The 27721-nt window shown below is 38.8% G+C and overlaps 1 protein-coding gene across 1 annotated transcript; it reads left to right on the top strand.

Annotated features, from left to right (window-relative positions):
* Positions 1-27721, top strand: LOC307123319 (follistatin-related protein 1-like). Its single transcript, XM_079811835.1, has 11 exons — positions 1-93; positions 183-239; positions 16396-16497; positions 17993-18122; positions 18445-18477; positions 20495-20625; positions 20715-20836; positions 24829-24941; positions 25059-25169; positions 25330-25430; positions 25642-27721. The coding sequence occupies exons 1-11, from the start codon at positions 16-18 to the stop codon at positions 25681-25683; spliced, it is 1020 nt and encodes a 339-aa protein (XP_079667961.1). The 5' UTR covers positions 1-15; the 3' UTR covers positions 25684-27721.

The raw sequence follows: 27721 nt of genomic DNA on the forward strand, positions 1-27721 counted from the left end.
CTCCAGAAGTCTGTAATGTTGTCTTTCAGTTCTTCCTCTGCCTGTGCAGCAGATCCTCTCATCTCTCCTTTCTCCTCTCATCTCCTAATAATGGTAAGTCATCAAGCTTTATGAATCAGACTTTATATGTGCAATGATACATCTGATATATCTGTTCTTCTATTTGTTGTGTCTTTCCGCAGATTATTAGGACACTTTCTCCATTCATGGTCCTCTTCGTTGTCTGCTGTTACGCAGAGGTAAGACATAAAGCTTTTTGAATTCTGTGGACAACATTCTCTAGAAGAAAAAGTGACTGTAGGAGTTGAACGGGATACTTTTGTATATTTGGATATTGCCAATAATTGCAAATAACTTCAGCCATAAATCCATCCAGGAATCAGAGGATTTAATTTATTTGGCATGTATGATATTAAAACCTAACCCTTTCGGGCAGTCACTAAAATAATATTGTTTTAATGCTTTTTTGTTAATAAAAGGGTTTCTAAAGGTTTACATGTTTCTAAAGCTATCTTGTGAGAGATTAAAAAAAAATTATCATGAATTAAACGGCTTGTAAACACAATTTATCACTAGAAAATTTGAAATAACCCATTAAACATGAAAGCATTATGCATTAATTTAAGACATTAGAACCGTTTTGACATAAAGTGTTCTTTAAAATTGAGTCAAAAACCCTAGAGTTTTATATAGAACCCCATTGAATCTTTCCCCCCCTAAGAGCATTGTGTTGTGCTTTAGGGCTAAAGGAAATGTCTGTAAACATAACACACACTGGTCAAAAATGACCAGTACTTTTTAAATTGTTCTATGGATTGTTCCCTCACTGTTCATAGTTTGAACTTACTGTAACTTCAGAAGCCCTGAAGCACCTTTTTTCGGACTGCTAACCCAGCAGTGAGGGCGTAAGATGCGAGCTAAAGTTTTCTGGGCATGAACAGCTGCTGTTTGTCTTGGCAGGTAAAAGCAAAGTAATTGGTACGTGGAGTAATGGAAAGCAAAACAACAGCAGACGTTACCACCCGGGTGGGATAAGGGCATTTTAACACTATTAGTTCACACAGATGCAAAGGCAATCTGTCTGTCACAAACACAAACGTGTGTGTGTGTGCGCGTAACTATCAGAATTGAAGCTCTGGCATGTGATCAGTCCTCTGGTCTTGTGCAGTGTTGACATAGTTAGACATGGCAGATGTGCTGGTCTTTTCATGTGGGCGCCTGGAGGCCTGTTACATCTGCACATCATCAGGAAGAACGACCTCATGCCTTTTCATTAGGAAACAAACAACAGGTCTCACACACCGAAGCTCTAGCGTTCAGTAAGAGCAGTTGTGTGGAGGGTGTATTTTAGAGATGACTTCACAGCTACCATCTGCATGATGATGAGATGGTGATCTTTTGGAGGTTTTTTTTTAATGTTTTTGAACTGGTTTCTTTCAAACCTGCCAAGGTTTTGAACGGTAGTGTATTCAAGTAAATTGGGCCATTTTTGACAGTCATATCAATGTCAAAAAGTGGCCTAATTTACTTGACCTCACCATTTATGCAGACGTTTAGTAGCCTATACTTCATTTGCCAGTTCCTCCAACATAATAAACACATTTACACTGGCATTCTGATCATGTGGTTATATGAACAAGGACAAACATCCAGACCGACAGAAGTATGAGATCTTGGTCCCCTGAGACAAAGAGGGGCTGAAATGCTTTCCTGGAAAGTACAGCAACAATAGATAGCATCAGATCATTTGCATTCTGCAACTGCAGGGTACAATAAAAAGCCACATTTCTTTAAGTAGAAACCAGTGGTGTCTGGGCCAAAGGGTGTTGTGGGTGGTTGCTAAGGTCTTCTGCGTGGGTTTGTGAGTTATTTGGTTGCTTATTTGTCCAAGTCATAAGACATTCTGGTCCCTAAAAGCTCACCTATGAACCTTCCTTCACTCTCTTTGTTTACTGATGACTGTAGACATGTGTTCAGTGCTCAGCAGAACGCGTTTTCACACCTATAGATAATTTGTTTTGTTGCAGAAACAGGGACTTAATTTGTTACAATGTTGCAGTTTCTTCTTGGTTCGGTTCGCTTTCACAAGGCAACCTTTCAAAGCTTACCAAAATGTGTTCACACAAGTCACATGAAAGTGACTAATAAGAGGACAGTTGTACTTTCATGTGACTTGCGTAAACACATTTTGGTACGCTTTGAAAGGTTGCCATGTGAAAGTGAACCGGACCAAGAAGAAGTCCCAGTTACGGAACAAAACAAATGATCTATAGGTGTGAGAATGCCCTAAGACTCCTTTACTAATATCGCAGTAGTAATGATCAATAAGTATGGAAGTCTTTGAGAATCAAAATCCAAAAATATGGATTTATCGATATACCAAAGCCCTGAGATTGAGCCTGAGCTATTTAGTAGTAGGGGAGCGCGGGGCACAACCTAACGCGGGGTTAGTTGTAACATGCATGTTTTAACCCTTTCCACACATGCCAGAATGACGAAACTTAGTGTATTTACTAGTTGCCATATCAACATTATTTAGAGAGAAAAATCGCGCCAAAATTAAAAAATCTCTGGAAGATATTACTGAACATGTATTTAACCATAGCAAAAGTAAATTTCTTACTTAAGTTTAGTTTTCATCTCTGTTTTTTGTGTTTATTTAAAATAAGACAAATCTGATATTATTTTAATCTTATATCTGTTATTTAACAGTTGAGATCGTTCTTTCTCGTTCTCTTTCCCAGTTGCGCAGATGGGGTGCGTTGTAACACTGCGTTACAATGAGCCCCTATTAGAAATATGCCATTATATTCTATACTTTTATGAATTCTTTTGAGAAAACACGAGAAAAGGGTGAATAATGACTGAGAGTTAATGTTCAGAAATGATTAATTATTATGTTTTGAATTATGCTGTATAGCTGTATTTAGCGAAGTGTTTGTAGTCAAATTCAAAAATGCCATTATTTTATTTTAAAAAGTTAATAATTGTATTTTGTTGACAAAATATTATAGTTTGTATTGTATATTTTTTTTATTACATCAGGTACCATTTTAAGCTGTTATTTGGTCATGTTACATTGTGCCCCACCACATGTTACAATGTACCCCACCTATGGGGCATGTTGTCACACTTCACTTCTTTCGGGGTAAATCAAGAAAAAAGTATACACTGTATTAATGAAACAAAACCACATAATTGTACTAGATATGTGTGCAATTGATGTGGGAAAAAATAAATACTCTGAACCCCAAGTGGATTTACACAAACTGAGAAAGTCAAAAAGCGTTAGGTTGTGCCCCGCTCTCCCCTTTAACTCAGGGTTTCAAAAATGGGTTTAGGGATATACTTTTTAAAAAAAATTTAAACAAAAGGCCATTTTTATTGTTGCCAGCGCTAGGTACGTTTTGCTGCAAGACAAAGGAACAAACACTGTGCTAGAGTGTGCTTCAGTACTTACTGAAGGGTGTTTGCACACCTGCAAAGCAGACACAACAAGCAATTCATAATATTCAGCAGAAAGCCAGAAAAACTTCTACCATTGACGTAGTGACCAAATTGTGTCTTGCATATTGTCTTTGGAGCATATTTGGTGTATTGTTTCATGCCTGAGGTGTCAAATTGGTAGAAGTGGACAAAATGTGGATAAGCACAAGTATAGTGTTTCCTCTGTGGTTCCAATGTGGTAAAGATCATCCACATGAGGGAAGGGTTGGTTGTATCTGACACCTGTTTCACACTTGAAGCCTTCAGAAGGGTTCGAGAGTTGGTCTCTCTAAACTTCTTTCTGAGAGCCTACTCTGCTCTGATGGGTCAAATTTGTTGTGATTGGTCTATCGCTTTCATACACACTGATACAAACAGTAACTGTGGCGTTGGTTTTACCGTATCAATTCGAGCCTGAGTCTGGCTAGGCTGGCATTATTATGGCATTACTACATTTGTCATGCACTTTGTTCTTTGAAACTTTGCCGAGCTTTTACGTTCACAAACAGCGGCATTACACACTGCATGAAAAAGCATAATAGGGGCACTTTAAATCTTTATACCAGAAATCCTGTGGGTAATACTGAACTTTGTTTTTCCACCTCCACGATGAGATAAGTGCCATCCATTGTGTTAACGTTTCAAAATGTGAGGTAAGGTGTAGTTTTCCTAGCTTTATCCAGGCCAGAAAGTCATATTTTGAGTGTGAAATAGTAGACTTCTAGTAGAATTCTATGCTCTATTACAAAATATTTGTGTCATTCCGTGTTCATTTTGACCACGAACAATGACCTATCACTTTGATTCTGTGCCGGCAGGAAAAATAGACAGACAACAACGGCTGCTCGTGTCCATTGTGAATTCTCTTACCTGTTAACATGCATGCGTGTGTGAAACGGGCGCAAAACAAAAGCCAGAATGAGAGAACAGGCAATGCTATCAGGGGTTTTATTTCATGGTAAGGACCACTTTAGTGAGTTTCTAGTGACTTCTGTTCACTAATGCTGTGGTGTCATCTTACAGAGTCTGTCTGCTCGGATCTCCATCAGACGATCTCAGCTGACACACACTGGAATGTGAGGAATGTGTTGTCTGCCCTCTGGTTTTAAGTCAAAGCCTGGTGTTTGTGTGTCTTCTATGCTTTATACAGCCTGTTGGTGGTTTTTGTGTGAAAGAAGTTTCCGCTCAGTTCAGCTTATTGGTGTTAATATTCTGTTGAATCTGTGGGGGAGTCTGCAACTTTTTCTGGTGTTTGCACTCTAGAGTGTGAATTCCTTCGTCTCTCGTCTCTCTCTCTCTCTCTCTCTCTCTCTCTCTCTCTCTCTGTGCTAATATTAATATGCTTAACTTTCATTTCCTCATTCATTAATGGGTGCGAAAGTGAACACTGACTGTATTGACAAACTACATCAGTTTCATGGTACCTTAAACGAGTGAAATACACCACAGTTTAAAAGTTTGGGGAAAGTCTTTTATGCCCGCCAAGACTACATTTATTAGATAAAAAACTTTTAAAAAGTCAACTTAAACTTAAAAAGTATCTTGTGAGGTAGAATGTGATTTTTTTGTTGTTGTTGTTTTTGTTTTACTGGCACTCAGACTCGGAGTTATCACTGGTAAACACCCACAAACCACTGGAAAACTGTGATGCTTTCCCCAAATGAGATCTTATTGGCACTCACTGCACATTTTATGTGAAATATTCATTGCACGTGTACACACTCCCACTTGTGTAATAGAAAAAGAGAGAGAAGCATCACATTAGGCTGCTCCACCCCATTAGCCTCTCTTGCTTGAAATGTCATTCTATTGTCTTCCGCAATCTTCCCAGTGAGATGTTAAAGGTTAGAGTTAAGGGGTCGCAGGGCATAGAGAAATAGACAGATGTCCTAAGGCTGTATGTCAACATCCAACTATTACGTCATCTTCCTGTACATTCTGATGCAGTCTGCACTGAGCCAGCAAGTATGCACTTGAATATTTGTGCACTTCCTCTGGCAATTATGAAGAGGAATACTACATTTTCCAGCCTTTCCTTAAAGGTCCCATGGCATGAAATTTTCATTTTATGAGGTTTTTCAACATTAATATGAGTTCCCCTAGCCTGAATATTGTCCCCAAGTGGATAGAAATGTTGATGGGTGTAAAACCGAGTTCTGGCTGTCTTTCTCTGCCTTTGAGAAAATGACAGGCCAGACTAGCCAATCCTGAAGTCTCCTGGTTTGACGTCCACACAGGAACGGTTACCTCCCTTTCCACCACCCAGAGAATCTGGCACGCCCACGCAAGCGCCATATTTGTTTGTACTCGAGAGATCATGGCTTGTGAACGAGTGAATGCTGGCAGTTTCTCAGTGTTTGGATGTACAAATGAAAACAGAAGTCTTTTTTCAGTTCCTTCTGATCTGTGATCAGTGATTTCTTATGTGTTGCTAATTATTTATTATTCGTGCACACACTGCGGCTTCTCTCTCTCCCGACAAAACAGTGTTTTCGTGTTTTCTATCTTGTGAGTCAGTGTTTTTGTACGTCCTCGTCGCGTCTATCTGTTCTTAAATGTGCATAAAGTCATGAGTTTATGCTCAACATCGGCAGACTCACATCTCTTTAGAGATAAACCTCACACACGCCGAGGCTCGGGCTGCACTGACCGTTCGGCCTTCAACATCCCCGACCCCCAGTACTGCATCTGGCCCACAGCGGAGGCACCAAACGCGGCGCGAGATTAAGCAGAAGGGGGGTAAGCGTGAGCGTATCCGGGCTAGGCTAGCCAGCTTTCCCCACAATAAACTGGATTACATTTGATTACTGCTGTTGTGTCTTTGTTTGCGCTGTGTACTCAATGCGCGTCACTGACGGTTTTCATATGATAGGAACATATCTAAAAATAATGCTATAATCAACACTTACTCGTAACTCGTTCATATCGACAGCTGTAATGGTACATTGCATGTGTTACAAAGTTGGTAGAATAATGATGAAGACGGGCTCGGCGTGACTGGGACTCGTGTTTATTCAGAACTCTCAGATACAAACAAAATAAACTCGCGCTGACAGACAGCGCTCTCACAACTCAGTAGTTACTATAAATAACTTTGTTAGCAATCGCTCAGTCTCTGGTACATTAGTGATGTCCGGTTCGCGAACAAATCATTGTTTTGAACTGGTTCTTTTTAGTGAACCGAATCAGTTCACCAAATCGGTCTGAATCATTCTAAATGGTTCGCGTCTCGAGTCAGCGCTGATCCATAATTTACTAAAGTTACTAACTTTCTGACATGAGTGACAGCCCCTCCGACTAGAAATAAACTAATAACCTGAAGTATATGCTGTAACTACAACATTTCGATGAACTGATGTGAAGTGAACTCAGGTCCATCCGTCTCTCTGGCAGCAGCTCGTGCCTGGTAGACCTCGTTAAACCACGCCCCCCTCCACTCATTTCAAATGCAAAGATGTCAGCCAATCACAACAGTGGGCATTTTACTGAAGTCTCACAGCAGACACGCCTCTTGAAACAGGGCATTCAGCCAGAGGGCAAACAGCAGTATTGAAAAAAATGCCTTTTATTTCTAAATTATGACATTTTATGATGTACAAATCATACTAACAATATAAGTACACCTCAGGAAACATTATAAAATAATAGAAAAATGCCATGCCATGGGACCTTTAAAATATACAGTATGTACCGGTATGTCATGTACAATATGCAATGCTAGGATAGAATATATAACTTTTAGAATAGAAAAAGAAAATCTCTTAGAATTATATTCTATTTTATATTATTGTTCCATTTTTGGTATTTTTGGTTGCACTTTAAAAAATAACAATATATATATATATATATATATATATATATATATATATATATATATATATATATATATATATATATATATAAAAAGGTTTGAGGTTAAAAATTTGCATTACATTTGCATACTTTTTGTTTTACAATTCTGACTTTTTCTCGCAATTGCGACTTTATCTCACAATTCTGAATGTTTTCTCAGTCAGAATTGCGCAATATAAACTCGCAATTCTTATGTTGTTCTTGCAATTGCCAGTTTCTCACAGAACTGTGAGAAAAAAGTACGAATTGTGCGTTTACATCTTGCAATTCCTAATTTCTATAAAGTTATAGAGACAAAATGGCGTGAAATAAACTTGCAATTGCAACAAAGTGTTAGAACTGTGAGGTAAAAAGTCGAAATTACCTTTTTTATTAATATATATATAGGAAACACAGATGTTGCAGATGGTTTGTGTGTGGGAGTGTGTGCGCCATCTGTCTTGCAGACGTGAGGTGCTTCTTTTATACGAGTGTGTTTCAGTGAGTGGCAGCATGTGCTGGTGTATTGTCATGGTCAGACTCTTTGTTACTCACCCTCTTTATTAGATGGCAGAGGTCAACAGGTCTGGCTCCCATCTGGAGCTGTGTCAGTGCAGCTTTCACTTCAGTCTGCGCCAATCACACAGCACAATAAAAGGCCAGCACATGTCTGTGGGGAGCGAGTGAGCGAGTTCTGTTTATTTAGGTGAAAACATGAGTACATGTCCATTTGTTTTTAGGTTACTAGCTACTGTGGGTGTGTGTAATTAAGTCATTTGTTATTTGGATGTTACCAAATGAAGAAAAAAAAGCTATTTGATTGTCATTTATTATTAAAAGATGAAATTCAGCTTCAGATTTTGATAGACGTGAACCAGTGCACTAGATATGAAGTGAGGTCCGCCATCTTGTGGTTAAGTCTAAAATCTGCATGTGTGGGATGGGGTTAGTGTTAGCCTGGTTTGGGTTAGCAAATGGCATATGCTGTTTAGTAGGGGTGTAACGATTCGTTTTAACAACGATTCGATTCGTATCACGATTTGAGGTTGTCGATACGATTCAAGGACGATTTTGGTTCATTTAGAACGATACGATCCGAAACGATTCAGTGACCTGAAATCGATTCAGTAACTTTTTAGCCAAAAATTGTGTGACTGAAATAAATATCTGGATACTGGTCAGTGCAGGTAAAGTTTCCTAGATTCCAGTTGTTTCTTGTAAGGGAATCAGGTATCAATTAATTATGGATATAAACAAACAAGTAAACAACAATTAATGGCAAATGCATTCAAATTTTATTTGAATAAAGTGCAACCAACAGTTTAGGTTGAATTAACAGGAAGATAACCTTTTCTGCTCTCATTTTCAATATTCAATACATATTCAATAAAAGCACAGTAAGTGCAACCAACATTTCAACAGTAGGTTAACCTGCTACTTCTGCTTTTGTTATCCAACATAATAATATTACAATATTAATATCAAAAATAAAGTGCAACTAACTTCTCTTCAGGTTTAATTAATAGTAGGTGTACCTGTTACTTTTGCTGTTGTTTTTCAACATTAAAATAATACAAATACAATATTAATATCAAAAATAAAGTGCAACCAACATTTCTTCAGTTTGAATAAACTGGCTGAACCTGCTACTACTCTCAGTTTAATAAACAAACAATATTTAACAAAAGATAAAATGTAACCAACTACTCTTCAATGACTCTACATATTTCTTTTTCAAAAATATCAACATGATCTGACCGCAGAACTCTTCTCTGTGCGTTCACTATATCACCAGCAGTACTAAAACTCGCTCTGCTGGCACACTGGTCCCAGGAATGCACAGGTAACATTTAGCAAGGGTTGAAAGTACAGGTAACACGTTACTAACTTAGCTCTTTCTCCTGGTGGCTTGATAATTTCTCGCTCGTTGGCTTCTCCTCTGCCATCCGCCATGCTGTTTTGTTTTCTTAGCGCTGCTGCTGGTGCGTGCGTGGCGATGATGTCACAGATAGGCAGACTGAATCGAGTAACGTTTAACGCCTTTATCATTAAAAGTGCTAAGAAAAAACATCCATTTAAAGTCTGACGTGCTTAAATCCAATGCGTTATTTCCTATGATCGATACAATCGATTGATTACCTTTTAAAACGATGTTAGATCGATATATGTCGTCCGGAAGGCCAACTTGCCGAGCACAGATCGATGTAGTTAGATCGTAGGAAAATAAATCGATACATCGATGTAGTAGATGAATCGTTACACCCCTACTGTTTAGGTATGTTTTGAAGCATGGCAGCTGGTTTGAGCTGGTTTATGCTGGTCATGAGCTGGTTTAAGATGGTCAAGTGCTGGTCTTAAGAAACTAGCTCCAGCTCAGGACTAGCTAATGACCAGCATAAACCAATTCATGACCAGCTAACGACCTGCTCTAACCAGCTGCCATGCTTAAAAAAAAAAACCCAACTATGTTGTTTTCAGAGCTGCCAACTTTTCGAAAAATCTTGGTTGTGAGATTTGGCCAACCAAAATTGTCGCTATATATATATAGCGTTTGAACAAATCGACTCAATGACTCACTCATTCAGACGGTCACCTGCTGCCACCTACTGGTGGTTTAGTTTCATCTTTCCAGCATTTCTTATTTGTATATTTAAAACAATCTCATAACATTATTAAATGCAGTTGTAATTTTTCAGTGTAAATGATTTAATTTGACTGGTAACAGCCAGTGTCGTCTTCTAATTGAATTGATATATATATATTCAGGGCTCGACATTAACGCTTGTCCGGGACAAGAGGATTTTTTGAAGGAGCAAGTGAAAAATAATTTTACTTGCCCGACGGACAAGTAGCCTGATAAAACGTCATTAACAAAAATAACTAGGGAATCACCCAAATGCAAGAATGATTCTGCATTCATTACTGTAAGTGGCGATTGACAGTGAATGATGATAATGTATAATGAACTGACGGTAACGTTGCACTGTTGACGCTCGCGCAGCCTCTCGAGGAGAAATCGAAACATATGTGCACCACTCACACAGAGAAACTCAGTTAACACACTGCCGTAAAAATGTTTATTTATTAATTTAGTTATTTAAAAATGGAGTTTATTTATATTTATAATATGATACAGTTGCAAAGTTACATTCCCAAGAGTGTTGTTTTCCTGAATAACATCACGACTGAAAATGACACTGATTTCATATGACAGTTCCATAAACAATTATTAACATTAAGTCACTTACATTTTAGATGCAATATTGAGTGTTTTTGTTCTATTTCAGCAGCGAAAATAGTTCCAAAAGATCACAGCAGAACGCGTGTCACAGCAACAACGTGTTAGTGAATGATTCAGCGTTTTGAATGAATCGATAGTATCAAAGATTCAATGAATTATTCGTAAACGCCTACCTCATTCTTGAATGAATCAGCGTTTGAACGAATCGACTCAATGACTCACTCATTCAGACGGTCACCTGCTGCCACCTACTGGTGGTTTAGTTTCATCTTTCCAGCATTTCTTATTTGTATATTTAAAACAATCTCATAACATTATTTAATGCAGTTGTAATTTTTCAGTGTAAATTATTTAATTTGACTGGTAACAGCCAGTGTCATCTTCTAATTTAATTGATTGATCCAATTTAAGAATATAAAAGGAAATCTGAATCATAGCGTATATTTAATAAGATTAGGGGAAAAATGCCCTTTATAAAAGGGAAAAATATCACAAATATGCATATGTCAAAGCTGATTGAACACTGGTGAGAATATTGCTTCAGAATAAATTTTGTTTACAACACACATACAAAAAAAAAAATTTTTTTTTTTCCGGACAAGCACATTTTTTACTCGGACAAGTGGATGACAGATTTACTTGTCCAGATTGATCAATCTACTCGAGAATGCTCGCGTGGCTTTGCTTGACTATTTCTTTTCGTTTCGAATTGTTTAGTTTAAAAATGAACATTTCAAGCTTTCTATACACATATTTCTCATGTCTGTGAGGCAAGTATAGCTGCTGAGTTTGGGTTTATTTGAGACGCGCTCCAGTTCATGAGCAAAGTGTGATCGCTCCAGCGCCTCCATGTCACGACTATTGTCTGCTATTCCCTATTTGCTTATTTATTAAACCCAGACAATTGAACATTGATTAAAATTAAGATTACGAAAAATTTACTTTAATGAAATTAACTTTAAAGAAATTCAAAATCATTTCTGACAAAGTTTTTGACTTTGTCTTTGCACTTTTCATAATAGCCTAGATTAAATTTAAAATAGCACTATAATATCTAAACATACATATTAAACAAAAAAGCTAGGCCTACATTTAATAGCTACAACAAGTACAGGAAAATTTCATGTCAGAACTGGATTTGAGGGTTTTGAGCGTGTTTTACTGGTGAGCGCGCAGTGCATGAGTGGAGCATTCGCTCACACCACACCGCTTCCCTCATTACAGGCTCGTTCTCGTCAGAACCCAAAACGGAATGTAGCTTTTGGTCGCACTACGCCGTATTTATTTGCACATTTATCTTGAACCCCCTCACTGAAAGCATAAGGTAGTCGATAACGAGTAGCTGGTAACTGGTAGATCTATAAACTCATCTTTCAGGCATTTGACCGACCAGGTTGACACTTCAGCGTGTGAAAGCAATCAAATGCATGTGTCTCGCGGCCAATGCGTGAGAGTTGGCAGCTCTAGTTTTTTTCAACAGGGTAGTATTCTGATTCATTTAAAAATTCAGTCATCATTTACTCACCCTCAAGTTGTTTGAATTTTGAAGAAAATACTAAGGAAGCCAGTGTGGCCCATCAACTGTTTGGTTCTTTTGTGTCCAGCAAAAGAAAGAAATATGGTTTTAGAACAAATTGATGGTGAGTAAATTATACTTTTTGGGTGAACTATCCCTTTAAGTGGCTAGAACTACCGAGTGTGTTTACATGCACATTCTTAAAGGGCAACTAAACCCTAAACCAACTTTTTTTGTTAATGATCTGTAATACTGGGGCTTTATTAATGCTGTTCATTGATTCGAGTAAATGTTTTGACATTTGAGTATAAAGTGTTTTAATTCTATAAAATATGGTGTAAAACCGCCAAAGTGCTGCCCTCTTAAGGTTGAACGGTGGCTACTGCAGTTGAATTTTCCTATTGGACGTTGTGGTACATCGTGACGTAGGATGGTACCTCCAGCGGCTCACTATCCGCGCCCCTGGCACGAGCTCACCACGCCCTCAGAAATGTTTCCCCCAATCACACGATGAGAACGCCTTTACTCCAGTATGAACTGTCATGTTACATGAAGTAGAAACATTATGAATGAAACTCACTTGACACTTGCTTTAACATTGTATTGAAGAAAATACGGTTAAATAATGCAGTTGTCAGTACACGTCAGGCTTTTCTTGCGATTTTATTGCCGCCCGTCATGTGTACAGATAATTTTCATACATGAGACGCGCTTTCAAACCCTGACACGTAAGTGGTTGCCACGGACGCAGATAGATTAGGTCGGTTCTCTTGCGCGGCTGCTTCACTAGCATCGTCGGCATCGGGAGTTAACGCAGTTTGAGCAGCGGCTCGCATTGATTAGGCTCCGGGTTTGTGTCTGTTACAGACAATCCACCCTCCTCCACTTCAGGTGAAGGTAGGAGAAATGACCGCTCTGTTGCAAAGCTGGCGTCACTCCAGTCATTCTCCATCTTTGCGACTCGCGAGTCAGACAGCTGTCAATCAATCCGTCACTGCGGGTCTCAGGTGCACGCCCTCCGCTCAGCCCCGCCCTCGGTTCGTCCCCTCTGTGTCCGCCGGGCTCTGCCCACTTTTCCAGCATTTTTTGAAAATTGCCAGTGGGTGGAGTTAAGCTCTGAGCAGGGGTTTAGTTACCCTTTTTAAGCCGATTATGCTTAATAAACCGACAACGAACATGGTCATGTAAACGCGTAACCCGTTTTCTTGTCATAAAACGGCTTAGGCATAGGCATAAACCGGTTGGAACAGGTAGTTTTTTTGCCTCTTATCCCGATTTCGCGCGGAATGTAAACGCATAACCTGCTTTCTGTTTCCCGCTGACACGTTGTTAGCTTTATTTAACATCACAACTGAGTCTGACATATATGGAATTACGGTGATGCATTGCTGCCAAATACATTTTTTTCCCCCACTCAATTATGTCGTAATAACGAGATCTTATGTTGTTAAAACGACATCTTTTCTCGTAATAACGAGATCTTATGTTGTTAAAACGACATCTTTTCTCGTAATAACGAGATCTTATGTCGTAAAAACATAATTTTCTCGTAATAACGAGATCTTATGTCGTTAAAACAACATATTTTTCTCGTTAAAACGACATATATTTTCTCCTAATAAGGGCATGTGTTGTGATGTGTGTATATATGTCTGTATCCACATTAGAGAATTGATTTAGCCCATGCCTTTGTCACACTTGTTTGAAAAGCAGAAAAATAGGCTCATCCGCTGCCTGTATCAGTAGCAGTGCCCATAGCACGAAATTGTTGTAATTTAGTGATGATCGCTCAGGATTAGCGCGTAGCTTTAACCTAGTAATGACGGACCCCGGTAAAGCCACAAATATCATAACTATCTATAGGCCTACTGTAATTAAGACATTCAAGAAATGTATTAAAAAGAAAGACGCTTTCAGTCTTACTCAAAGGCCGCGGAAACAGGCCAGTGGGTTCGTTACGCACGTCAATCCATTCTCCGTGTTCTTATTTTGCTTCTTATGTATTATATATACAGGCAATTCGTTTATGAAACCTTGGTCAAAATTAAAATACAATTCATAGAAAACGAAATTCACTTTAAAGAAATGATTTCTGCAAAACAACACTCAATAAAAATCACGTCTGACCCCACTCCATGTCTCCAGACATATTGCGCGTTTTATAGCCTATAGGCTACTCATGCCGACGAAAGCGCACGCGAATTCTTTAATATTTATCATTTTTGCGGTTTTTTTTGCCACTTCGTTATTTTGGCTCAGAATTTTGTTTGTTGGAAATATGAACTGAATTTAGAAATTAAATTTGAAATTAAAAACTTTGCGTTGAAGAAACAAAATACATTTTTGAAGCGTTTGGAGTGGAGTTGGCTACATGCCAAATGTAGCCTATTTAGATTAATAGTAAGGCTATATGTTTAAATATTAGCCTATTATATTATTGTTTTAATTTCATATGTTGATGATGAAAAGTGAGCAGCATGAGTAAGATAGTCTATAAGACGCGCAATATGTCTGGAGACATGGAGTGGGGTCAGACATGCTTTTTATTGAGCGCTGTTTTGCAGAAATCATTTCTTTAAAGTGAATTTTGTTTTCTATAAATTGTATTATAATTTTGATCGAGGTTTTATAAACTAATGGCCTGTATATTTAATACATAAGAAGCAAAATAGGAACGCCGGGAATGGATTGACGCTTAACGAACCTACTGGCCTGTTTCCGCGGCCTTTGAGTAGCCTAAGGCTGAAATAGCGTCTTTCTTTTTGATACATTTCTAGAATATATGTATTACAGTATAACATACAATATATTACAGTAGGCCTATTATAGATAATTATGATAGCCTATTTGTGCACCGGGGTCCGTAATTTCTAGGTTAAAGTTATGCCACTGATGCGATCATGAGCGGTCCATGGCACCTGTTACCCGTGGCTGTTATGAACTGCAGGCTACATCAATAAATTACAATACTTTCGTGCTGTGGGCACTGCCACTGATACAGGCAGCGGAAGAGCCTATTTTAAGCTGAGCTTGCTTCTGCTTTTCAGACATGGAAGTATGACAAATGATGATGAATTCTCTAATGTGGATGCAGGCATATGTTGTAGACATCACTGTACAACACATGTCCTTATTAGGAGAAAATATGTCGTTTTAACGAGAAAAATATGTAGTTTTGACGACATAAGATCTCGTTATTACGAGAAAATTATGCCGTTTTAACGACATAAGATCTCGTTAATACGACATAATTGAGTGAAAAAAATAATATGTATGTGGCAGCAATGCGTCACCGTATGGAATACTCGGAGTCAGATAATAATTAATTTTTTTGACGTACAAGGAAATAATCAGATTTATCAATAAAGTCATATTTAAAGGTGAACTATGTAGGATTTTTGCAGTAAAACATCCAGAAACCACTAGGCCAGTGTTATATATTTTGTTCAGTTGAGTACTTAGAATATCCCAAATGTTTTCAACTATTTGTAAATCGTGAGAAAATTGCTATTTTAACCAAGGAGCCGGGACGTGTGAGCTATGCGTGTGAGGGAGTCGCCTGTCGATTGCGTCATATCTGCGTCACCCTCGGTCTCCGGTTTTATTCAGTGAAACACTTTACTCTCACTGCATTGTGAACAAGTGTCATAGCAGCCGCCGAGCGAACGTCATAACTTCCTTTTCAACACACTCAGATATATCTAATACGATAAACAGAGCTGCTTTACCTCACACTCAGCACTGGAGAAGAGGAAGTGCCGCCGGCAACCGTGTCATAATAAAAGTCCCGCCAGCGACTATGCCATAATAACAGTCCCGCTCTTCAATCGCTCCTGCGGCCTTGCTCAGCTCCACAACACTCGCTCCTGCTCTGCTTCAGACTACAGTAATGTTAATAATCGCATCCATGAACATGATTTCTGCCCGAGTCCTATCATGACTCTTTTCCACCGGCTGTGAGATGAAGACCACATGTCCCGAGATTCTGCGCTCAAACGTGGCGTCATCAAACTACGCCTTTGTTTTGAACAGGCGACCTCTAGTGGACGGAAAAGTTACATAGTGTAGCTTTAAACGCAGTTTACTTGCATTGTTTGCATGTAACGTAAACGGGGAAAACTGGCTATTTCAATAAGCTGATATTTGTGAGTTATCAGCTTACTGGTGTGCATATAAACGTGCTCACTGATCTATATAAATGATCTCTATATAGATCAATGGTAAGTGTTTTCCTTCCTTGACCACTAGTTGGAGCCAAAGTCCTGTTTTAGTGTAAATATATTGCACACAGATTTCTTTGATTCTTGTATTTGGTCTGCAGGAGGTGAGGAGTAAAGGTAAAGTTTGTGCGAATGTGTTCTGTGGAGCTGGAAGAGAATGCAGTGTCACAGAGAAAGGAGAACCAACCTGTCTGTGCGTCGAGGTGAGTCAGATGTGTATTTATTTAGACACATATTCACCGCGACCCTGAAAATACCCACTCAAATAAACACATGCTACATTGCCCGCCAGTGTTGCCAGATGTTCCTAAAACGTTGAACGTGATTTCATCAAGCACGTGTTCCTGGATCGACATTGATCCCGGAACAACATTCCAATCAACCAATCAGATTTGAGATACAAGTTTACAGTTTGTGTCAAGCTTATTAGGCTTACAACCCGGTTTAGGTGCTTCTACAGCAGTATTATTAACCTATTTAGTTTTACGGATAAGTTATGGTTATGGATAGGCTAAGGCTATGGTTTTGACAGGAATGGTGTTAAAAATATTAATCCAGGAACATGTCTGTCTTGGCAAAATCACAGCGACAGCTTAAAACAGTTAATTGGCCAAAAACTTGTCCAAAACCACAACTTAAATACCAAACATCACTATTCAAACAATCATATTTTACAGTCACTGTTATTCATTACACACAATTTCAACTTGAAAAGCACTGTATAGGAGGCTAGTAATCATAAACACAGTATGTTTTCATAAAGGAGCTTAGTTCAAAGGTAAACAAGTCTTTCAGTTTTAATACTGGTACATATATTGACTAATTCATATAGATTACATTTTTCAATACAGACATTTCCATAACATTTTATTGATGCAAAGTCAAACTTTTAACTTGCAGAGGGGAAAAAAAATAGCAGCACCTGACCAATCAAGAATAGCATTTTCTGTCTTTCTTATTTATTTAAAAAAAAAAAAAAAAAACTGTCCTGTGTGTTCTGAGCTAGATTAACTGAGACTTGCTACAGCACTTGCATACTGTTGCCCTTGACTGTTCTAGTTGCTTCTTTTGCTCTCATTTGTAAGTCGCTTTGGATAAAAGCGTCTGCTAAATTAATAAATGTAAATGTAAAATCTATTTGTGGCAAAGTAGCCCAATTCTACCCTAAACCACTGACATGGCAACACTATTTTCCACCACACCATACTATTCTCTGAAATCTATTATAAACAGACTTGGTGTTTTACATCTCTAGAATAGTTTTTACATTGGTAATCAAGTGGAGACCCAACAAGTATTTTTATTTTAATTTTTTACCATGGTTGCAACAACCTAACAATATTCAAAATTAATAACAGGTGACGGGTGGGAAAGAAAAAAGTCAAATTTGGTCATCAACAACAAAACATGGAAAGGTTTTCACCTCAATTTTAAAAGCTGATAAGCCTATTTTGCTATGGTTAGTTGGCGTATTATTATTTGCATTTATCACAGTTTTTTACCTGCTGTCCTATCAGACCTGTGAACCATTTATTGAGTCAAGATCCACTAGATGAGAATCACTGATATAAACGACGTAGATATCAAGAATGTACACTTATTTTAATGTGTGTGTGTGTGTGTGTGTGTGTGTGTGTGTGTGTGTGTGTGTGTGTGTGTGTGTGTGTGTGTGTGTGTGTGTGTGTGTGTTTTGATCAGCAATGTAAACCCCATAAGCGTCCAGTCTGTGGCAGTAATGGGAAGACGTACCGTAATCACTGTGAGCTGCATCGTGATGCCTGTCTCACTGGACTCAAAGTACAGGTGACCCATCATGGACATTGTGAAGGTAAGTGTGTATGTAGGTGTGTATTCCATTCAACATTTATGTTTATAGTGTCTAAACAGCATATATAAAGATTACAGACCTTTCTGTTTCAATATAGTGTGTGTAGATGCTTCACCACAAAACCATAAATGTGCATGAGAAGGCTATTACAACGAAATCTCATTGTAGCCTAATTATTTAAATAGCACCCATTTCCTCTCAGAAATGTCACCACAATTTGCCACATTTAAATACATAAATATGCTAGAGATTTGAAGAACTTTGCTCAAAGAGCAGCTCCTGATGAAAGTCACTGACCTGATTTCTGTGTCTTCTCATTTAGAGAAAAAAATGGAAAAGATCATCAACAGCCCAAGTGAGTAAACACACATCTGTTAGATTGAGAACTGATTATCATTCAACATTTTATTAAATATGGGGAATTATGTATTTTTATTGTTAGAGACCACATCCAACATCCAATTCTCTGGTTTAAAGGAGTAGTTTACTTTAAAATGAAAATTACCCAAATGATTTACTCACCCTCATGACATCCTAGGTGTATATGACTTTCTTTTTTCTGATGAACACAACCTGAGTTATATTAATAAATATCCTGATGCTTCCAAGCTTTATAATGGCAGTGACAGGTCCATTGAGTTTGAAGCTCAAAAAAGCAAATCCATCCATCAAAAACATACTCCACACAGCTCCGGAGGGCTAAAGGGATAGTTCACCCAAAACTGAAAATTCTGTCATCATTTACTCACCCTCAAGTTGTTCCAAACCTGTATGAGTTTCTTTGTTCTGCTGAACACAAAAGAAGATATTTTGAAGAATGTTTGTATCAAAGCAGATAGAGCAACCATTGACTACCATAGTAGGAAAAAATACAATGGTAGTCAATGGTTGCTCTATCTGGTAGGTTACAAACATTCTTCAAAATATCTTATTTTGTGTTCAGCAGAGCAAAGAAACTCATACAGGTTTGGAACAACTTGAGGGTGAGAAAATGATGACAGAATTTTCATTTTTGGGTGAACTATCCCTTTAACAAAGTCCTTCTGAAGCAAATCAATGTAAGAACAATATCCATATTTAAAACTTTATAAAGTAAATATCTAGCTACCGCCAGTCCGCCTTCCATATTCAACTTACAGAAAAAGCGTAACTGGCGCAACATCTCACTAGAACGTAGCGTAAGCGTTTTGAACTGCGAGAGGCGTTACACTTTCTGCGTAAGTTGAATACAGAAGGCGTTTTTTGGAGCTTCAAACTCGTGAGCCCCGTTCACTGCCATTATCCGCTTGCTAAGTCGTGACGTACGGAACGTCGTTTCTGGGTCCAAGCCTCAACTCGTTTCACTTGAGAATGCCATCGACGGCCGTTTATGAGCGCTATTTATTCATATTAAACATCAAACATTTTAAAAAGTTAAAATTTTTAAATACTTACAGTCTACACAACAGGCTCTGTGCTCACACCGCCACAGACATTAATATTTTATCGATTTATAAAAGATAAATCACTGTCTGGCCATCTGGAATTTTGATATGGAGATAAAGGTTATGATTATATATTTTTTGTAGTATTACACCACATTGTGTGTGTATATTAGCACCGTTTGTTGTTTTTCTTGTGGTATGAGATGGAACGCTTGGACCCGGAAGCGTTGCCGTGTGACGTGTATAACGCTTGGAAACGTCAGGATATTTATTAATATAACTCAGATTGTGTTCATCAGAAAGAAGAAAGTCATACACCTAGGATGGCTTAAGGGTGAGTAAATCATGGGGTCATTTTCATTTTAAAGTGAACTACTCCTTTAAATGCTAAACAAAATGAAGTATGAGAAATAGGGCTTAAAATTATTAAGGATACGTTTACACAAACAATGTACTAAAAACAGAACAGTTTTTTCATTGCGTTTTTCATGTACAGATGACAATGTTGTCAAAACCATCCCCGTTCACATGGATCCATGAAAACGACAAAACACGCTGTATTCTGCTGCCAGGCCAGTAGTTGGCGATGTTGCTTTTTAAAGGAACACTACCTGTCTATAGACTGAACACTGAACAAATTCAAAGTTTTGTAGTTTACATGGATATGATAACTATCATTTTCAAAAACTTGCACTTTGAAACCTGTTTTCAAAAGTTTGTGCTTTCAGGCCCCCAAAATGCTGTTGAACGGCTTTTCTGCTTTTAGTTGAAAATGTTGTGTAAACAGCCCCTATAAGTAGATGGGGATTAAAACATGATTATATTTTTATTTTAATCATTAACTATTCAAGGGTCTAAGATGCTGGTAAATATGTTTTGAAAGGGCATGAAGTCTTTTAGTTTTCAGATAGTAGTAACGTTGTGCTTATTTGTGTTTTATTATTTTAGTTGTTTGTTACCTTACGGACCGCAATGAGTTGAGGAGTCATGTGATTGAATGGTTGCAGTCTAAGGTGGAGCCTGACGGCTGGTTTTCTAAAGGATCCAACTTCTCAGATGTCCTGCTCAAATACTTCCAGGTTTGTGTGTGTCTATTTCAACATATTGATTCGCTGAACACAAACGCCTTCAGATATGCATGTCTGTCTCGCACTTTTTTGTTACTCAGAACTATGATAATGGAGACGCTCAGCTGGATTCAACAGAATTCCTGAAGTTCATTCAGCACAATGAGACTGCAATAAATATCACCTCTCCTTACGCTGAGGAGGAGAACAACCGCCTGCTCAGGTCACACACACACACACACACACACCCATATTCATATCAAAGTCTCTTCTTTTATAAAGTGCAATATTGTACACTGCCGTTCAAAAGTTTGGGGTCAATAAGATAATTTGTAATGTTTTTGAAAGTCTCTTATGCCCAACAATGCTGCACTGATTTGATCAAAAATACTGTAAAAACAGGACAATTGTGAAATATCATCACTCATTATTGTATTTTAAAGTTCCCCTATTATGGATTTTTGAAAATGACCTTTCATGTAGTGTGTAACATAGTTCTAAGTGAATTAAAACATCCTGCAAAGTTTTATATCTGAAAGTGCACCGTATATAAAGTTATTGTCTCTCAAACGTTAGAGTCGACTGGCAAAGCCGTTTCGTTGTGACGTTTCATATTGTGTAGTATCTGGCTAACCGGCTAACTCACGTTATTACTGTCTTTCTGAAATACTATTGTAAATCAGCTGTGGGCTGCAGTATTACCTAAAACTGTAGCTATTAATGCAGATTGTCTGTCATTCTTACTACTTTGAGTAAAGATAAAGGATGGAGCAAGATTTGTTTTGCAAACGTTAATGTTTACATCAGCTAGGCTAACGTATACACTGTTATTTGTACAGTTCCCACATGTGCACCGCAATGAATTAGACACACACACACACTTGCTAATGCTGACGATGAGGAATTACAGTTGAAACATCTCATAATTTACCTTAAACTGAGTAGCATCACTGAGAAACATCCTGCTCAAGGTTCGGGTTGAATAACTAGTTCTTCCAATGTTTCATCATAGATTCGGACTTGCGCTCTGATTGGTGTAAAATAAAAGTCATTTTTACTGTCTTTACTGTGTGTACTATCTCTGAGCTTTATGAACAGGAACAGCCTCCTGAACGGAGCTGGAGTTCAGTTATGGTAATTGTTTCCAAATACGCGCAATCAAAACAGACTTGGCCATCTGACCAATCAGAGCAGAGTAGGCTTGCAGAAAGGAGGGATTTAGAGAGACTGATTAATCCATTAAGTCGTTTGAGAATCATTGAACGTTGTGGTGATGTGCAATGTATGTTATGAGAAAATTAAAGTGTTTTTTGAACTTTGATGCATGTAAACCTGTTGTAGAACAAAACAAAATTAGGAAATTTTAAAATAGCATAATTGGGGCACTTTAATATATTTTCAAATGTAATTTATTCCTGTGATGGTAAAGCTGAATTTTCAGCATCATAACTCCAGTCTTCAGTGTCACATGATCCTTCAGAAATCATTCTTAATATTTTAATATGTTCAAAGTTTGAATCATAAGTTCAAAAGAACAGTATTTATGTGAAATAGAAATCTTTTGTAACATTATAAATGTCTTTACGGTCACTTCTGATCAATTTAACGTGTCCTTGCTGAATAGAAGTATCTTACTGAACCCAAAGTGGCATATACTGTATGCAACAATCCGCATTAATTTGCTTAATTAAATTCCTTATATGAGATGACACAAATATAAAGTTTTATGCGTAGCCTATATCTTTACTAAATTGGTAACCAAAATAAAGTGTCATTAAGTCTCTTGTGCATGTAGATCATTTTAAGAATATTTCTTTTGGGGGTGAATGGCTTTTACAGTGGATAAAGTGCACCACCTACATTTAAGACTTAACAATGCACCTTTTAAAACTTCTTCTCACGTGCATTCAGACATAACGTTCATAATAAATGTCATATTGACATACTCCATCATGTTTATAATGTCCTATTGCCCTTGTAGGTTTATCTCCATCTCATTATGACACACACAATCAGGTTTTTTATCATTTGACCCACACAAATCAGATGGACACAGTTTGAAGACAGTTTGGAGTTGTGAGTTTTATTAACCAGAATAGTGTCTTTATCAGTTTATCACTATCTGTGTCAATACTCTTTACAGCCACTTCTGATAATGTCTTTCTGAAGATTCTGAAAATCTTTCTGATAACCGATGTATCTGTGGGCTAGTCTATAAAACGTAATGATCATGACCTCACTGTCCTCACCCAGCTACGCAAAGCAAGTCTTTCAATATGCTCACAATTTACTCACACAATAAGACAAGACAAAACATGATTTCGATGTCATATACTGTATTTACTTTGTGCATTTAGCATTTAAATTTTATTACATTATCAACATTCTGGTCAATATGAACAGGCGTAAAATCCATCATCAAGTATACAATACAAGTTCTTCGAAAGGTCAATGCCGATACTGATATCTAGAGATGAGGTTGGCCCATGGCCAATGTATATACGTAGTACTGTTTGCAGATTGTGTTGTAAATGCAGAATTGCTTTAAAGAAATGCTTGGCTATTTTGATAAAACTAATAACTATAAATTATGCATGATTACATGCAACTAACCCTAAACCAATCCCTATTCCTAACCCTATAGTAAGTACATGTAGATAATTATTATTACTCAGTACTTAAATGTATAATTACACAGACACCTTAAAATAATGTGGAACCGCTATTTTATATATTATTTAATTACACAGTCTATTACAGTCCGTAAGGATTTGAGCGAGTTTGGCAAGGGCCAAATTGTGATGGCTAGACGACTGGGTCAGAGCATCTCCAAAACTGCAGCACGGCTGGCCCGGTAGCTCAAACTGCTCAATAAGTTAATGCTGGTTCTGATAGAAAGGTGTCAGAATACACAGTGCATCGCAGTTTGTTGCGTATGGGGCTGCATAGCCCTTGCTGACCCCTGTCCACCACCACCGAAAGCGGCAACAGTGGGCATGTGAGCATCAGAATTGGACCACGGAGCAATGGAAGAAGGTGGCCTGGTTTTCTTTTACATCACGTGGATGGTCGGGTGCGTGTGCGTCGCTTATCTGGGGAACACATGGCACCAGGATGCTCTATGGGAAGAAGGCAAGCCGGCGGAGGCAGTGTGATGCTTTGGGGAATGTTCTGCTGGGAAACTTTGGATCCTGCCATTCATGTGGGTGTTACTTTGACATGTACCACCTACCTAAGCATTGTTGCAGACCATGTACACTCTTTCATGGAAACAGTATTCCCTGGTGGCTGTGGCTCTTTCAGCAGGATAATACACCCTGCCACAAAGCAAAAATGGTTCAGGAATGGTTTGAGGAGCACAACAACGAGTTTTCTCAATCCAATCGAGCATCTGTGGGATGTGCTGAACAAACAAGTTCGATCTATGGAGGCCCCACCTCTCAACTTACAGGACCTAAAGGATCTGCTGCTAACATCTTAGTGCCAGATACCACAGCACACCTTCCGGGGTCTAGTGGAGTCCATGCCTCGATGGGTCAGGGCTGTTTTGGCAGCAAAATGGGGACCAACGCAATATTAGAGGACATTATTAGGTCATAATGTTATGCATGATCGGTCAATGACCGATTTGGTCATTATTTTGTATAATCTTTTTTAGTGACTATAAAGCAGACATGCTATGTGATTGAAAACTGATGTTATGCCACCTTTAAAAGGCACCAAATCTGCATATTAAAATGATTTCTGAAGGAGCATGTGACACTGAAGACTCCTGAAAAATCAGCTTTGCCATCACAGGAATTAATTACATTTTAAAATATATATAAAATATAAAAAAAGGTATTTTAAATTGCAATAGTATTTCACAGTATTACTGTATGGTTTGATCAAATAATTATGATGAGCATAATTATAAATATTTAAAAATCTTGGCAAGCCCTTTTATGAATGGTAGTTTTATGTGGGGCATTCTTTAATGTCCTTTACCAGCTTAAACATACTCACACACACAACCACAGAGAGGGAGACAAAGATTCATTGTGTGAAACTGAAGTAGTGCTGAGACTTTTATTTTAAAGGATAACTTGTTCTTCCAATAGTAACATTCGTGGATGATTGTGTCCATGGAAATTATTGTAATGCTAACTGAATGTTATAAGAAAAATATTGCACTGGAGGATGTAATAAAATCTTAAAATCGTGTGTGTTCTGCAGGAGTCTGTGTGTGGATGCCCTCATTGAGCTGTCCGATGAGAATGCTGACTGGAAACTGAGCTTTGATGAGTTCCTCAACTGCCTCAGGCCTGGATTCAACCCTCCAGAGAGGAGTAAGATCTACAGCCACTCAGCCCACTTTCCCTGGCATATACCGGCCGTGTATAATATAGAAACAGACCTATGTATGAACTTATAGCCTGTGTGTTGATACTGTTGTATGTTTCTAGAGTGCGCCTTAGAGGATGAAACGTACGAGGATGGTGTTGAGACTCAGGTGGAATGTAACCGCTGTGTTTGTGCCTGTGGGAACTGGGTTTGCACTGCTGTTATTTGCGATGGTGAGCCAGAACTCTGACCGAAGATATTGCTGTTGTTTTTTCTGCAAAGGCCGGGATTTGGAGAGCAAAGCTGAATAAAATTTGATTTTTTTTCTGTGGTATGTGGTCTGACTTTCTGTCTTCTCTCTCTCTCTCTCTCTCTCTCTCTCTCTCTCTACAGGTACAAATAAGTTACCTGCTCTTGATGAAATGGAGGGAAATGATCAGGAGATGACGGAAGAGGAGTGGACTCAGCGAGTGGCCGAACTCAATAAACATCAGGTTGGTGGTACAGAGTTTAATGCTGGAAACCTGAGCTCTCAAGTATTGACAAATAACATCATGTTCTGCTTAGAAGGCACAGCTGATTAAGTGTAATGGCATGTGTATTTTTCTGTACTCTTCCTGTCTGTCTGTCTGTTTGTTTTATTGGGTCATTATGAACCTAAAGCAAAAAAAAAAAGTGTGACTTTGGAATTGTTTTCCCCCATAGGAAACTGTGGAGAAGATGAAAGTGGCAACTAAAAAGGTTTGACGAGGAGTTCAAGAGGAATAATGAACATTTGTCCAGATTTCAGCTTCCATCAACCTGTGTTTGAATGGAAAGGGAAAGTTTCATATTTTCATTTAGTTTATTGTTATATTAATTATTGATGATTTCAAAGGTGTGTTCTGTTTTTATTATTTGTTATAGTCTTTTTTTATTTTTTGGGGAATAATATAAGTAAGTAAGTAAGTAAGTATGTCCTGTACTTGTAGTGTAAATGACTGCAAACCTTTTTTTAATGGTATTATTACACATTCACTGTACTTTTCACCTTAAAATTAACAGTGCTTTTAACCATATTAAATTTTATTTTGAATAAAGACCTGTATGATCAAAAAGATTTTTGAGTGTATAATAGTGAAACAATTATAACTTTTTTCGATTACTGTAATATGACATATCTCATGTACATTGTAGAATTTACATTGTCCAAAACCCTCTTTTTGAAAGGCGATGTCAGCATAACGCCTATCCTTTTGTGATGACTTTTCATTAATAAAGGGCTGACACAAACTGTAACATTTTATTTAAAAAAATCTGAATTCATTCAAAACATACAAAACTGCTTGGGTTGGTCTGTCTGCTTGTTGTTTTGGGCATTTTTCAACTGGTCAGGCTGGGAGATCAGCTTAAACCAGCTTCCATCCCTCCATCCATCCATCATCTTCCGCTATTCCGGGGCCGGGTCGCGGGGGCAACAGTCTAAGCAGAGACGCCCAGACTTCCCTCTCCCTAGCCACTTCCTCCAGCTCTTCCGGGGGAACCCCGAGGCGTTCCCAGGCCAGCCGGGAGACATAGTCCCTCCAGCGTGTCCTAGGTCTTCCCCGGGGCCTCCTCCCGGTGGGACGTGCCTGGAACACCTCCCTGGGAAGGCGTCCAGGAGGCATCCGAAATAGATGCCCGAGCCACCTCAGCTGGCTCCTCTCGATGTGGAGGAGCAGCGGCTCTACTCTGAGTTCCTCCCGAGTGACTGAGCTCCTCACCCTATCTCTAAGGGAGCGCCCAGCCACCCTACGGAGAAAGCTCATTTTGGCCACCTGTATCCGGGATCTTGTCCTTTCGGTCATTACCCACAGCTCATGACTATAGGTGAGAGTAGGAACGTAGATTGACTGGTAAATCGAGAGCTTTGCCTTGCAGCTCAGCTCCTTCTTTACTACGACAGACCGGTACATCGACCGCATTACTGCAGAAGCTGCACCGATCTGACTGTCAATCTCCCGTTCCATCCTCCCCTCACTCGTGAACAAGACCCCAAGATACCTGAACTCCTCCACTTGAGGCAGGAACTCTCCACCCACCTGAAGCGGGCAAGCCACCCTTTTCCGACTGAGAACCATGGCCTCGGACTTGGAGGTGCTGATTCTCATCCCAGCCGCTTCACACTCGGCTGCAAACCGTCCCAGTGCATGCTGAAGGTCCTGGCTCGAGGAGGCCAACACAACAACATCATCCGCAAAAAGCAGTGACGAAATCGCGTGGTCCCCAAACCAGACACTCTCCGGCCCTTGGCTGCGCCTAGAAATTCTGTCCATAAAAATTATGAACAGAACCGGTGACAAAGGGCAGCCCTGCCGGAGTCCAACATGCACCGGGAACAGGTCTGACTTCCTGCCGGCAATGCGGACCAAGCTCCTGCTCCGGTCGTACAGGGACCGAACAGCCCTAAGCAGGGGGTCCCGGACTCCACCCTCCACAGGATGCCACGAGGAACACAGTCGAATGCCTTCTCCAAATCCACAAAACACATGTGGACTGGTTGGGCAAACTCCCATGAACCCGCCAGCACCCTGGAAAGGGTATAGAGCTGGTCCAGTGTTCCACGACCGGGATGAAAACCACACTGTTCCTCCTGAATCCGAGGTTCCTTAAACCAGCTTTTAGCATGGAAATTCTAGCATTTTCCCCCATGGAAATACTACAGCTGTTTCACCTCTAACTCTATTACATCATATTGTTTTCTAATGTGGTCTTTTGTGTATTAACCTTAATTGGCAATCAATCAATAAAACTATAAAGCAATATC

This window comes from Gobio gobio (assembly GCF_949357685.1).
Source record: "Gobio gobio genome assembly, chromosome: 3".
Classification (NCBI taxonomy): Eukaryota; Metazoa; Chordata; class Actinopteri; order Cypriniformes; family Gobionidae; genus Gobio; species Gobio gobio.